The sequence below is a fragment of the Cydia pomonella genome, chromosome 5 (genome assembly GCF_033807575.1).
Source record: "Cydia pomonella isolate Wapato2018A chromosome 5, ilCydPomo1, whole genome shotgun sequence".
Lineage (NCBI taxonomy): Eukaryota > Metazoa > Arthropoda > Insecta > Lepidoptera > Tortricidae > Cydia > Cydia pomonella.
Window position 1 is genome coordinate 1,579,842 of NC_084707.1, and position 15,158 is coordinate 1,594,999.

General features: G+C 36.6%; 2 protein-coding genes across 2 annotated transcripts in view; one reads left to right on the plus strand and one right to left on the minus strand.

Annotated features, from left to right (window-relative positions):
- The window catches only part of LOC133518383 (uncharacterized), a 152,200-nt gene that overhangs the window by 65,389 nt on the left and 71,653 nt on the right, over window positions 1–15,158 (plus strand). The gene's annotated exons all lie outside the window — the stretch shown is intronic.
- Window positions 1–15,158, minus strand: part of LOC133518379 (maltase A1-like) — a 29,983-nt gene that overhangs the window by 10,734 nt on the left and 4,091 nt on the right. The window contains exons 3-4 of the mRNA XM_061852055.1: window positions 13,664–13,843; window positions 1,320–1,483 (exon numbers count right to left, since the gene is read on the minus strand). Of these exons, the coding sequence (XP_061708039.1) occupies window positions 1,320–1,483; window positions 13,664–13,843 (344 nt within the window). The remainder of the gene's footprint in view (window positions 1–1,319; window positions 1,484–13,663; window positions 13,844–15,158) is intronic.

Genomic DNA, 15,158 nt, shown 5'->3' on the forward strand with positions numbered 1-15,158 from the left:
TTGCCATTTGGCTACGGAACCCTAAAAATAAAAAATTAAAATAGTTGGATACACGTATACTTGATCATTTTAAGAAAAAAATAACAAAAGTATTGATTTGACGTGGCGTCATGGAATATAGTACACATTCATTGTTAACTTGTGAAGTTAACAGCGCCATCTATCTGACTTTTTATGTACCTATTCGAACCTTAGATGGCTTGTCAATATACCGATAATCGATACGCATCCAATAAGGTACATAGTTCCCAATACAGCCCATAGATGGCGGTTAGACATGTTTGTCTCCGACTCCCTCAAGATCCTCCGACATCTGCCCACTAAGTGTTTTAGAAGAAAATTAAAAACTTGGCTTCTCGAGCACACATTTTACAGCATTGACGAATTTTTAAAGCTTAAATTATAAGTTATACCCAGAGTATATAATTATATTAATGATTGTTATATTATTAATTTTTATTTCCTTATTTTTGTCGTAAATAATTGACATGTAATTTATAAAATTATACAATAAATTATTATGATTATGATTAAGTACCATAATTACGGATATGATGTTGACAGTTGTCTTCGTTAAGACGTGATAATGACACTATCTTTAAATCGCACGGACTTCCGGTTCTAGCGCCATATTGATAGTCACGCATCGTGATTAATTGCTTTGTTTTTTGCTCATTAATATTGTTTAAAGTGTAATATCGATAGCTTATTATACAGTAAACTAATGTAGTCGTGTGCAGTAAAAGGAGAATTAATCTTGAAACGCGTTTAACCACCATTTTGGAGTCAACGGCCGGTGGTCCACGTGCTACTTGTAAAGTCCAGCTATCGCGTTACAAGTCCTGATAAAATCACCGTACACTGTCTTGTACTAACCGTACAATTTTAGTCGTATTTAAAGCTCCTAAGGCCTTGATACTGGCGAAATAGTCCCACTGGACTGAAGCCATAATTTTAAAAAAGATGATGAAGGAGATTAAATCGCACGATGTTAAAACGTCAATTCATCACGGGAAAAAACCATCCATACGCCTGCAGACTAGCTTTCAACTCGATTTTTCGTTGATCTCTACTGCCAAATTAATAAGGTAGACTAGGTAGGTAGGTAAAGTTTTTTTGGAGAAATCGCGAAACGTCTGGTTGACGTAACTGGTGACCGAAGAGCTGGCGGCTTCCTTGCACAACGTATCAGTATTGCGATACAACGAGGAAATGCCACCAGGACCCTTGGTACCATGCTTCAAGGGCCTATTTTAGATATAAGCTAGTTATAGTAATCCTCTGTATATATCCATGTATACAGGTCGACTTAAACTTACCCAGTTGGAAGGAGGCAAGATATTGCTCTCATTCTCAGGATCAGGGTACCCGTCAGCCCAGACAAAGTAGTCTGCGAACTCAGGGTTACCAGCTTCTGACTCTATGAAATAGTCCGAGTAGGTGCTGGCGTGGTTTGGCACGAAGTCTAGCAGAACTTTGATGCCTGGAGACAATAAATAATTACTTGCTATAGAAAGAAAAATAGGAAGAAAGAAAGACTTTTACTAACGTTAAAATTCGTATATACTCGTATTGCAGAATATAAAATAAAACAAAGTGACGTTTATGAATCCTAGTCAGCATAATGCCACGGCCAGCGAGTCCTTTTCTGTGGTAACCTAACGTATAGTTAACGAATAACGTCACAGATCCAAACAATAAAAAAACATAACATAATGTGGTACAATTGATTTTAATTTTTTTACGATAAAAAATATACTTAATCATGTGTTACTTAGATAGTTGGCAGTCCTCAACTGTGCGTTTCTCCAGCAACTTTCTGCCTCCCACAACTAAACTGTGGAATGAACTGTCGCCTGCGGTATTTCCGTATCGATACGACCTTCAAACCTTCAAGAAAAGAGCGTACTTCCATATTAAAGGTCGGCAACGCACTTACAACCCCTCTGCTTTTGCAGGTGTCCATGGCCGGCGGTAATCGCTTACCATCAGGTGATCCGTCTGCTCGTTTGCCTCCTCTATCATAAAAATAAATAAATAATAACAATATGTATTTTACTTTCCTCGTATTCAAAATGAAAAGTAGAGTGTTTAACTCGGGTGAAAGGCATCATTTCATCCCTTGGTTAACAGTCTACTATATCATCCATGTTTATGTCTGTAAGTCATGCAGTAGTAACCAAGTCCAAAACTTATAATAAATAATTTAAATGCAGCAAACCCAAAACACACCACCCAAGTTATAAATGTGATAGCATACTTATACATTTCTATCCACCAAGAAAATCCAACACCCCAACTTTCTATAGTTTATAATTCTGTCAATATTAGTTCTACTTATTATATGTATAGCTAAGTACGTATATTAGCTGCTTATTTATTATTTATATCAGAACTCCCCTTATTTTAGGGCGGCTATATATAACCCCGTTAAATTGTTAATGGTGTACTTTAACCTAGTTTCGGATATTTTGAAATTGGATGAATTGAAAATTCTGTGAGTAGTTGTAAATGTATGATTACAAGTACAGAATTCCTAAATATCGGGCGGATGAGTGGAGGCAGATCTTCGTGAGCTTGGCGTCAGCGGAAGCTGGCGCGAGTCCGCTCTGGACCGAGAAAAGTGGCTTGCTCAAAATAATTGCCTAAAAAAGTGTAGATTGGATATTTAAAATTATATATTTTTACTACTAAGGGCTTGTGCACAAATCACGCGAGGTTCGACAGGGGGAGGGAGGGGGTTTTAACGAAAAAATCACGATAGATCACATTGGGGGAGGGGGGGGGGGGTATAAGGAAACTAAGAAAATATATATTTATACCACATACTTTTCTCGGTTTCATTAAACATAAATATTCACTTGGCAATACTATTTATCTCAAAATTAGGTCGAATGAAAAAATAAAATAAAAATACACGTGAGGTTATGTGGGGGAGGGGGGTTAGCCAAGTACCTCACCAAATATCACCAAGGGGTCAAAAAAGTAGCCGAAAAACCTCGCGTGATTTGTGCACAAGCCCTAAGACCGAAGCAAGATCAAAGTTAGAGACATCATGGCCGTCATAGCACAGAGAAAGTGGACATGGGTGGGGCACATTGCGAGAATGAACAAGAGTTGCTTGACAAGACGAGTCCTTGAATGGAGGCCCAGAGTGGACACCCCAGGGAGCGGTAGACCACCGCAGCGCTGGGTACGAGGACATGGAGATCAGGACTGGATAAAGCGGGCACAAGATCGACAGGAGTGGAAGAAGAGGGAAGAGGCCTGCATCCAAGATTGGATCACCAAAAGGTGACCATGATGATGATGATGATTACCAAGGAGAATTTGAAATAGAGGTGGATTGTCAAAGAAAAGTTTGTAGCCATAGTAAATTTACTATCATCTTTAGACACATGATTAAAACTTTTAGAACGCCATTTGACGTTGATCTTTATTCTTTCACTGATATGTGTTGAATATCAAAACGTGGCGCCTCTATTTCAAATTCTCTTTGGGACTACTAAATAAGAAACTAAAATATTGTGAGTTATAAGTTTCTTGAAATTATGCCAGTAACGAACACACAGAAAGAGTTACTTTCGTATTTATTATATTAGTAGGGATCAGTGTTAAAACGTGTATTAACTATTTAATACAAACCTGACTTGTATCCAGAAAATAAATTCACATTAAAATTCATATCGTAAATATTTCCATGACCATTTAAATCTGTTTAAATCCATTTCAAGTTAAATATTTAATCGTTTAAAGTAAATAAACGATATGGGAATAAAAACTATTTGTTTCAACATTGTCGAAAAACGAAGTGAGCGTATGAACCGATATTTTACTTTCAAAATGGCATATGTGCCATAGAATTTCTAAGGACTTTCCTACATTTCGGAAATACAATCGGAGTGAACGAACTAACTGATATTTTACTTTCAAAATGGCGTACGCGCCATGTGATTGCTAAGAATTTTACTGCGTTGCGGAAATACAATGGCGCCTGATCATTTATTTAAGCGGCTCCACCTTTCTGCTCCGTAAATATCGGCCTATTTGAGGAACTCGATAGTCTATTAATGATTGTAAGCTCTATTTTACATAAGCTATCTATTTAAGAGGAAATACTAGCTGAGCTCGTTCTAGATTTGAGAATTTTAGGTTAATATCTCCATCGCGCTGACGGGGGCGGCTCCTAATTAGTGCGAAAAGGACAACTGCAACTTAGGCGAAAAATCTCAGGAATATTAGGTTTTGTTCTCGACATTTTCCTCCTTCAAAATTTAACTAATCGTCACGAAATTTGGGAAACAGAATGAGAAAGAAATTATCTTCGTCTGACCGTTTTGATTTTTACGTTTATTGTTGCTGATTTTATGAAGCGCTGGTGACCTAGCGGTAAGAGCGTGCGACTTGCAATCCGGAGGTCGCGGGTTCAAATCCCGGCTCGTATCAATGAGTTTTTCGGAACTTATGTACGAATATAATATTTTATATTGTTATATTTTATATTATTTAATTTGATAATTTTGACATATCAGAATATTATAATAATAATTTAATTTAATTTATTGGATACCTATTTGAATTGTTTTGATTATTTATATACTGTTTTATTTTACTGAATTGAATTTGATTATTATTATTTATTATCTTAATTGTACTGAAATTGACATAGACCTAATTATATATTGTATTACCTTTTGACTTGTAAAATTTGTAATTTTATCAATAAAGGAATATAAAATATAATATCATTTGATATTTACCAGTCGCTTTTCGGTGAAGGAAAATATCGTGAGGAAACCGGACTAATCCCAACAAGGCCTAGTTTACCCTCTGGGTTGGAAGGTCAGATGGCAGTCGCTTTCGTAAAAAACTAGTGCCTACGCCAAATCTTGGGATTAGTTGTCAAGCGGACCCCAGGCTCCCATGAGCCGAGGCAAAATGCCAGGACAGCGCGAGGAAGAAGATTGTTGCAGATTTTGTTTGTTATTGGCGTCTGTTTGGGGCGCATTTATAGCCGTATTGGGCCGTATTTTGTATTTGTATTTGGCCGTTTATAGCAATTTTTAAAGTAACCTACTTCTTAAAAAAACAAGAATATCAAAAACACAAAACGTAAAGACACAGGTACTGGTAATATTTAAATCATATTTAAAAAATAACATTCATATAGGGCTTTGGCCCAGAGAGGAAAATGTCAAGAACGTTTTTATAGGAAAATGACCAATAATGTTTCCTCTTAAACGGCTATGGTGCAATAAAACTACCCAATTATAGTCCAATACTACAACTACCGGTTCTCACTTGATTAAGAAACAATACCAATGTTATTTTTAGCATTTTCTGGGTATCATCATCCGCCATTTATGAAACTAGTTACCAGGGACTGAAAAACCTCAAAAGACCGGTAACCTAAAATAAAGGTATCAATTGAATAGGTATCCAAAGCTAAGGGTACCCGAATAAAATCGCAAAAGATCGATACCTAAGATAAGGGTATCAATTGAATAGGTATCCAAAGCTAACGGTACCCGAATAAAATCGCACAAGACCGATACCTAAACTAAGGGTATCAATTGAAAAGCTATACAACTGTAACGGTACCCGAATAAAATCGCAAACGACCGATACCTACACAAAGGGTATCAATTGAATAGGTATCCAAAGCTAACGGTACCCGAATAAAATCGCACAAGACCGATACCTAAACTAAGGGTATCAATTGAAAAACTATATAACTATAACGGTACCCGAATAAATAAAATGTAATAGGTACATTTTTCAAACGGTACCGCTACAGTTGAAAGGGTACCGTACGGTACCGTTTCAAGTAGACTTCTACTTTGGAATCCAAGATGGCGGCCGTGCACTCGTCATAAAAGTCGTCATGGATATCGTTTTATAGGTTTTAGGGAGTGCAGATTTCGAAAATGATGACCATTTTGGAATCCAAGATGGCGGCCGTGCACTATGTCATAAAAGTCGTCATGGATATCGTTTTATAGGTTTTAGGGAGTGCAGATTTCGAAAATGATGACCATTTTGGAATCCAAGATGGCGGCCGTGCACTCTGTCATAAAAGTCGTCATGGATATCGTTTTATAGGTTTCAGGGAGTGCATATTTCGAAAATGATGACCATTTTGGAATCCAAGATGGCGGCCGTGCACTCTGTCATAAAAGCCGTCATGGATATCGTTTTATAGGTTTCAGGGAGTGCATATTTCGAAAATGATGACCATTTTGGAATCCAAGATGGCGGCCGTGCACTCTGTCATAAAAGTCGTCATGGATATCGTTTTATAGGTTTTAGGGAGTGCAGATTTCGAAAATGATGACCATTTTGGAATCCAAGATGGCGGCCGTGCACTCTGTCATAAAAGCCGTCATGGATATCGTTTTATAGGTTTCAGGGAGTGCATATTTCGAAAATGATGACCATTTTGGAATCCAAGATGGCGGCCGTGCACTCTGTCATAAAAGTCGTCATGGATATCGTTTTATAGGTTTTAGGGAGTGCAGATTTCGAAAATGATGACCATTTTGGAATCCAAGATGGCGGCCGTGCACTCTGTCATAAAAGTCGTCATGGATATCGTTTTATAGGTTTTAGGGAGTGCAGATTTCGAAAATGATGACCATTTTGGAATCCAAGATGGCGGCCGTGCATTCTGTCATAAAAGTCGTCATGGATATCGTTTTATAGGTTTTAGGGAGTGCAGATTTCAAAAATGATGACCATTTTGGAATCCAAGATGGCGGCCGTGCACTCTGTCATAAAAGTCGTCATGGATATCGTTTTATAGGTTTTAGGGAGTGCAGATATCGAAAATGATGACCATTTTGCAATCCAAGATTGCGGCCGTGCACTCTGTCATAAAAGTCGTCATGGATATCGTTTTATAGGTTTTAGGGAGTGCAGATTTCGAAACTGATGACCATTTTGCAATCCAAGATGGCGGCCGTGCACTCTGTCATAAAAGTCGTCATGGATATCGTTTTATAGGTTTTAGGGAGTGCAGATTTCGAAAATGATGACCATTTTGGAATCCAAGATGGCGGCCGCACGGTGGGCTGAAAATCGGCCTTCATAGAAATAGAAACCGAAGTATTAATTTTGAACTTTTTTTATTGGAATAGCTTTTGTTGGGTTTTATTATGTCCAAAAATCTTGGCTAATTTGGTTGGAAAAATAATTAATAATATATTTATTTTCAAAATCTTTGTATGGCGGGTATCAGAAAAATCGAGTTTTCTCCGAAAATAAGATTTAACCGTAATATCCTGACAGATGATTTTAAAACCAATTATTCTTGATTTTTCCACATAATTGGAATTATCCTACGGGGTGCACTTTTTTTTAAATAGATGTATTTTTTTTATTTTTTTTTGTATTTTTTTTATTGTAATACGGTTATACTTGTTACTTTGACTACAAAAAATTAATTTGAGTTTGATCGAACCAATAATCTACGCGTAGTGAATTTTTGTTTTAATTAAATGTATGGAGCGTACGAGTAAAACGGTTTTTTTTTTTCAAAAATTAAAGGTATACCGTAATATCCTTGCAGGTGATTTAAGTACCAATTATTAAGGATATTTTGACATAACGCGAACTTTTCTACCGTATGCACTTATTAAATAAAAAATAAAAAACTTATTTTTTCATGTTGAAATCACTTTTGCACATTGTTTTAATTAAGTAGCTAAATAATAAACATACAAGAGTTACATCCATCATTCACTACGCGTCTAAGTTATTGGTTCGATCAAACTCAAATTCATTTTTTGTAGTCAAAATAACGAGTATAACCGTATTAAAATAAAATAAAAAAATATATCGATTTAAAAAAAAAGTGCACCCGTAGGAAAATTCTAATTATGTGGAAAAATCAAGAATAATTGGTTTTAAAATCATCTGTCAGGATATTACGGTTAAATTTTATTTTCGGAGAAAACTCGATTTTTCTGATACGCGCCATAGAAAGATTTTGAAAAAAAAATATAACTAATTATTTTTCCAACCAAATTAGCTAAGATTTGAGCTATATGTTTGAGCTTTTTGGGGTGGAAACCCTTAGGCCGTGGGGACCTGGCGCTCACAACATTTTTAAAGAGCTTTCGAAGCGCCTCGTGTAGGCAACGGGTGACAAGAGGGCTGGCTCTTACCTCGCACAACGCATTGGCATTGCTGTCCAGCGCGGCAATGCCGCCAGCCTTCTAGGCACCTTCCCACAAGGCACCCAGCTGGAGTCAATTTTTTACTTATAACTTTAGTTGTAGTTTTAGTTTTGAATCTATTTCCTTTTTAGCTTTACGTAGTTTTGTTTAAGGTATATTTCAATGTAGTTTTTATTTTTTATTTTTGAATAATATATTCTTAGACGGTACTTACGATAGATTAATTTTGGGACATAATAAAACCCAACAAAAGCTATTCCAATAAAAAAAGTTCAAATTTAAGACTTCGGGTTCTATTTCTATGAAGGCGGATTTTCAGCCCACCGTGCGCCGTTTTGTCACCTAACTAGTGACGGACGGACGGTCATTTTTTGGTAGGTACATGGAGATTGTATTCCTTACGCCCGACTTCCGTATTTAAATTGTATCAATTTTATAGTGACATCTGGTGGCGTAGTTTGCATAATCGGAAGTCGACTTTAAGCAAAAGTTAGAGATGTCTCGATTCAATTAATATAAATCGCCTCCATCTTAACTAATGTTAACTACATTTCTAAGTGTCGCCCCATGAGGAAGACTGACACCGACAAGGCCAGAGTCGAAACGCGAGTGCAAGACATTCACCATGGAATTCGTGGATTTAGATAAAGTGAAAAGTATAAGTAAATTATGTTATATTCATAATATAGGTCCTCTGGGATCCTCAGATATCGATTTTCATCTTAATCTGAGCTTAAATGCCGAAATCAAAAATGGCGTGCGTTTTCTAAAAATTTGACCTCAGATTCACAATAAAGGTCCTCTGGGATCCACAGATATCGATTTACATCTGAATCTGAGCATAAATGCCGAAATAAAAAATGGCGTGCGTTTTCTAAAAATTTGACCTCAGATTCACAATAAAGGTCCTCTGGGATCCTCAGATATCGATTTTCATCTTAATCTGAGCTTAAATGCCGAAAATAAAAAATGGCGTGCGTTTTCTAAAAATTTTACCTCAGATTCACAATAAAGGTCCTCTGGGATCCACAGATATCGATTTACATCTTAATCTGAGCTTAAATGCCGAAAATAAAAAATGGCGTGCGTTTTCTTAAAATTTGACCTCGGAATCATAATAAAGGTCCTCTGGGATCCTCAGATATCGATTTTCATCTCAATCTGAGCTTAAATGCCGAAATCAAAAATGGCGTGCGTTTTCTAAAAATTTGACCTCAGATTCACAATAAAGGTCCTCTGGGATCCACAGATATCGATTTACATCTTAATCTGAGCTTAAATGCCAAAATTTAAAATGGCGTGCGTTTTCTTAAAATTTGACCTCGGAATCATAATAAAGGTCCTCTGGGATCCTCAGATATCGATTTTCATCTTAATCTGAGCTTAAATGCCAAAATTTAAAATGGCGTGCGTTTTCTAAAAGTTTGACCTCGGAATCATAATAAAGGTCCTCTGGGATCCTCAGATATCGATTTTCATCTCAATCTGAGCTTAAATGCCGAAATTTAAAATGGCGTGCGTTTTCTAAAAATTTGACCTCGGAATCATAATAAAGATCCTCTGGGATCCTCAGATATCGATTTTCATCTTAATCTGAGCTTAAATGCCGAAATTTAAAATGGCGTGTGTTTTCTTAAAATTTGACCTCGGAATCATAATAAAGGTCCTCTGGGATCCTCAGATATCGATTTTCATCTCAATCTGAGCTTAAATGCCGAAATCAAAAATGGCGTGCGTTTTCTAAAAATTTGACCTCAGATTCACAATAAAGATCCTCTGGGATCCTCAGATATCGATTTTCATCTTAATCTGAGCTTAAATGCCGAAATTTAAAATGGCGTGCGTTTTCTTAAAATTTGACCTCGGAATCATAATAAAGGTCCTCTGGGATCCTCAGATATCGATTTTCATCTCAATCTGAGCTTATATGCCGAAATCAAAAATGGCGTGCGTTTTCTAAAAATTTGACCTCAGATTCACAATAAAGGTCCTCTGGGATCCACAGATATCGATTTACATCTTAATCTGAGCTTAAATGCCGAAAATTAAAATGGCGTCGTTTTCTTAAAATTTGACCTCGGAATCATAATAAAGGTCCTCTGGGATCCTCAGATATCGATTTTCATCTCAATCTGAGCTTAAATGCCGAAATCAAAAATGGCGTGCGTTTTCTAAAAATTTGACCTCGGAATCATAATAAAGGTCCTCTATGGGATCCTCAGATATCGATTTTCATCTCAATCTGAGCTTAAATGCCGAAATCAAAAATGGCGTGCGTTTTCTAAAAATTTGACCTCGGAATCATAATAAAGGTCCTCTGGGATCCTCAGATATCGATTTTCATCTCAATCTGAGCTTAAATGCCGAAATCAAAAATGGCGTGCGTTTTCTAAAAATTTGACCTCAGATTCACAATAAAGGTCCTCTGGGATCCTCAGATATCGATTTACATCTGAATCTGAGTATAAATGCCGAAATAAAAAATGGCGTGCGTTTTCTAAAAATTTGACCTCAGATTCACAATAAAGGTCCTCTGGGATCCTCAGATATCGATTTTCATCTTAATCTGAGCTTAAATGCCGAAATTTAAAATGGCGTGCGTTTTCTAAAAATTTGACCTCGGAATCATAATAAAGGTCCTCTGGGATCCTCAGATATCGATTTTCATCTCAATCTGAGCTTAAATGCCGAAATCAAAAATGGCGTGCGTTTTCTAATTATTTGACCTCAGAATCATAATAAAGATCCTCTGGGATCCTCAGATATCGATTTATATCTGAATCTGAGCTTAAATGCCGAAATCAAAAATGGCGTGCGTTTTCTAAAAATTTGACCTCAGAATCATAATAAAGATCCTCTGGGATCCTCAGATATTGAGTTTTCATCTTAATCTGAGCTTAAATGGCCAAATCCAAGATGGCGTGCGTTTTCTAAAAATTTGACCTCAGATTCACAATAAAGGTCCTCTGGGATCCACAGATATCGATTTACATCTTAATCTGAGCTTAAATGCCGAAAATTAAAATGGCGTGCGTTTTCTTAAAATTTGACCTCGGAATCATAATAAAGGTCCTCTGGGATCCTCAGATATCGATTTTCATCTCAATCTGAGCTTAAATGCCGAAATCAAAAATGGCGTGAGTTTTCTAAAAATTTGACCTCAGATTCACAATAAAGATCCTCTGGGATCCTCAGATATCGATTTTCATCTTAATCTGAGCTTAAATGCCGAAATTTAAAATGGCGTGCGTTTTCTTAAAATTTGACCTCGGAATCATAATAAAGGTCCTCTGGGATCCTCAGATATCGATTTTCATCTCAATCTGAACTTAAATGCCGAAATTTAAAATGGCGTGCGTTTTCTAAAAATTTGACCTCGGAATCATAATAAAGATCCTCTGGGATCCTCAGATATCGATTTTCATCTTAATCTGAGCTTAAATGCCAAAATTTAAAATGGCGTGCGTTTTCTAAAAATTTGACCTCAGAATCATAATAAAGATCCTCTGGGATCCTCAGATATCGATTTTCATCTTAATCTGAGCTTAAATGCCAAAATTTAAAATGGCGTGCGTTTTCTAAAAGTTTGACCTCGGAATCATAATAAAGGTCCTCTGGGATCCTCAGATATCGATTTTCATCTCAATCTGAGCTTAAATGCCGAAATCAAAAATGGCGTGCGTTTTCTAATTATTTGACCTCAGAATCATAATAAAGATCCTCTGGGATCCTCAGATATCGATTTATATCTGAATCTGAGCTTAAATGCCGAAATCAAAAATGGCGTGCGTTTTCTAAAAATTTGACCTCAGAATCATAATAAAGATCCTCTGGGATCCTCAGATATTGAGTTTTCATCTTAATCTGAGCTTAAATGGCCAAATCCAAGATGGCGGGCGATCATTCAAATTGAGTGACCGGTTTGTATTGGGGTATCCGATCGCGTGGCAAGATACTTTTACTTAAGGGTACCGTTTGGACGGAAGCTTGTTTGGATACCCAAAGTATTGATATCGCTTCCGGAATGCTATTTTAACGGTCGGGTACCCTTTCAAAATTGTTTTAAAGTCTAAGGGTACCGTTTGAACGGAAGCTTGTTTGGATACCTAAAGTATTGATACCGCTTCCGTAATGCTATTTCAACGGTCGGGTACCGTTTCAAAATTGGTTCAAAGGTACTTTTATTTAAGGGTACCGTTTGGACGGAAGCTTATTTGGATACCCAAAGCGTTGATATCGGTACCGAAATGCTAGTTTAACGGTCGGGTACCCTTTAAAAAGACCGGTCAAAACCGTTTTTAAGGGTACCTTTTCAGTCCCTGCTAGTTACCTCAGAACAAAGAGAATTAAAAAAAAAAGTTCGGATTGTCAAAGTAAAGTTTGTAGCCACAGTAAATTTACTGCCATCTTTCGACACATGATTAAAACTTTTAAAACGCCATTTGACTTTGATTCTTATTCTTACACTGGTATGTGTTAAATTCGTTAAATATCATAAAGTGGCGCCATCGCTTGAAAAGATGCCGCCATACCTTTGGCCTATACTCGAATAGATGGCGCCACGCCAAATTCTCTTTGCCTCAGAAAAAAGTAGTTCAAACAAATCAAACAATAGTCACATCTAAATCAACATCATTTTGGACCATAATTGGGGGTGGGTAGCATTACGATTATGGTTTGGCACCTGAATATTTAAGAAATCGAATCAAGTGAAAGCTTAGGTCAATCTTGAAATATTGATATGATAAAACACATGTATTAAAAAATAAATTATTATGTTAGGTACATAAGTATGTACGTAGGTATATTGGCATAGAACAGTATCTCCATAAAAGATGTACAAGTAAATGATAATGAAGTAAATTCTTTGTACACAATATACCTTACATACCTATTTTTCAATGAAAATGGGTGAAATACGAATTATTATAATCTCAAAAATTATTTAGAACAATCCTTGTAATTTGTGCTGTTTAATTGGGTAATCGTTTACCATATCTTTAAGTCATTATAAGAATTCCCCCGAAAAGTAAGATATTAACGAAATTATCTTATCTTCAGGATACATTGGCGATTTATCACGAAAACCTTGTGTGTCAATAATAACAAACGACGTAGGTAAGTGTTGGATAATTATTATACCGGCTATTTTTGCGATAAAGAACATTATATTAAATTTTTCTGTAAAGAAATCACTTTATGTGGTGATTTTCATTGGAAATCAATAAACTATCGGAAGCCGAAGTTCTTTATTTCGTGCTATCAAAAGGCTCCAACAGCTCTATGAAGTCCTCAATGGTCCCGTATTCGAGGTGAATTTTGTATAAATAGCAAGTTTTATGTCTCATTTCTTTCGTTACATTGCTGTATTTGGTCGATCGACTGAATTCAATGTAGTCTGTAGTTATCAGTGTACCGAATATTGTATTCTTGAACCATCTAAAGGGGCTTAAGGTTGACAAATAGTGTAAGGATGGGATACTCACCCAAACTATGTGCCTTCTGCAAAAGCTCTCTAAAGTCCTCCATGGTCCCGTACTCATGATGGATTTTGTAGAAGTTGCTGATGTCGTACCCGAAGTCGATCATCGGTGATTCGAAGATTGGCGACATCCAGATTGCGTCGATACCGGCATCGGGGAAATGTTCTAGCTCACTGATGATACCTTAAAAAATATAAAATGTTGGTACAATCTGCTAAAAGCTTTCATACTATTGTGACACAACTTTGACACGAATAATCATAGTTCATCTTCCGCGGATCATTAGGTAAGTGGGACTGAAGCCAGTCTGAAAATAAAATCAGAAAATTTGGCTTTGCAGCTCTAACTTTGTTTACGTCCAAAAGAGAGACGTGAATGTAATTGATGTGTATGATTCAAACAATGTTTGTACCATATAAATTAAAAAATAATTACCTGCATGCAACAAGGTCAAAGAAATAATGAAAAATGAAATACTTAAGTGTGTCAATAAGACGCGCTCAATACCTTGCTATTTTCAAATCCCATCTTATAAACTATTATCTGTCTCTTCCTTAATGTTTCTGTCCGCGTTACCGGTTATCACTTTTGGCAAGAATTATATAGTATTGTATATATGTAGGTATATAATTATGTAAGTAGTATGTATGTATATATACAAGTGAAGTCATTCCTAGAATTAAAAAAAAGATGTTTACTAAAATGGGAATACCATTTTGGAGAACAATCTTTATCAAGAGATGTAGGAATCTGGTACAGAACAATCCAAGCTAAACCCTTGTGGATACCCTGGTTTGATTCTGCCAACCTCACTCGAAAAGTGTTAGTCTCAGCTTTCCGAGTCCGGTCCGGACACATCCCTACAAATAAGTTTCTATGTATGATGGGTGTTAAACCGTCACCACTGTGTGTAGACTGTAAGAAGCCTGATGACTTGTCTCACGTATTGTTGGACTGCGTCCGGAATTCGGACTTGAGAAAAAGGATATTTAGTAGTTTGGGCTCCATGCACAATGGACAGATCAATTGCTGGTTGGCAGAGCCTTTATCAGACATAGCAATCAGCGTATACCACTTTATTCCCCCCATTATCTTGCCATGAGGCTGACATGTTCACCTAGAGTGTCCAAAGCCTCAATAAAAATCAGATAAAAAAAAATTGTCTTGCTGTTCTAGACTTAAATTTAGTTTTGATTTAGTTTTTTTGCACCTCCTAATTAGTTAAATTAAAAGTTTCATTTCTCCACTACCTAAAGGTTTTCTGGAAGAGATAGCTCTGTAGCGATAAGGCCGCCTGTTGTTTACCTCTATTATTCATGTGTTATATGTGTTTCCATGTACATTTATTCTAAGGTTGTGCAATAAAGAGGACTTGTATTGTGTGCATTCAAATGAATTCAACAGCATAATTCCAGCATAGAGGCCGGTGTTGGTCTTCTGTGAGGCTCAATATGTGGTGACTCTTGCCCCTATTGCACCACGCTGACAATTTGGTGTC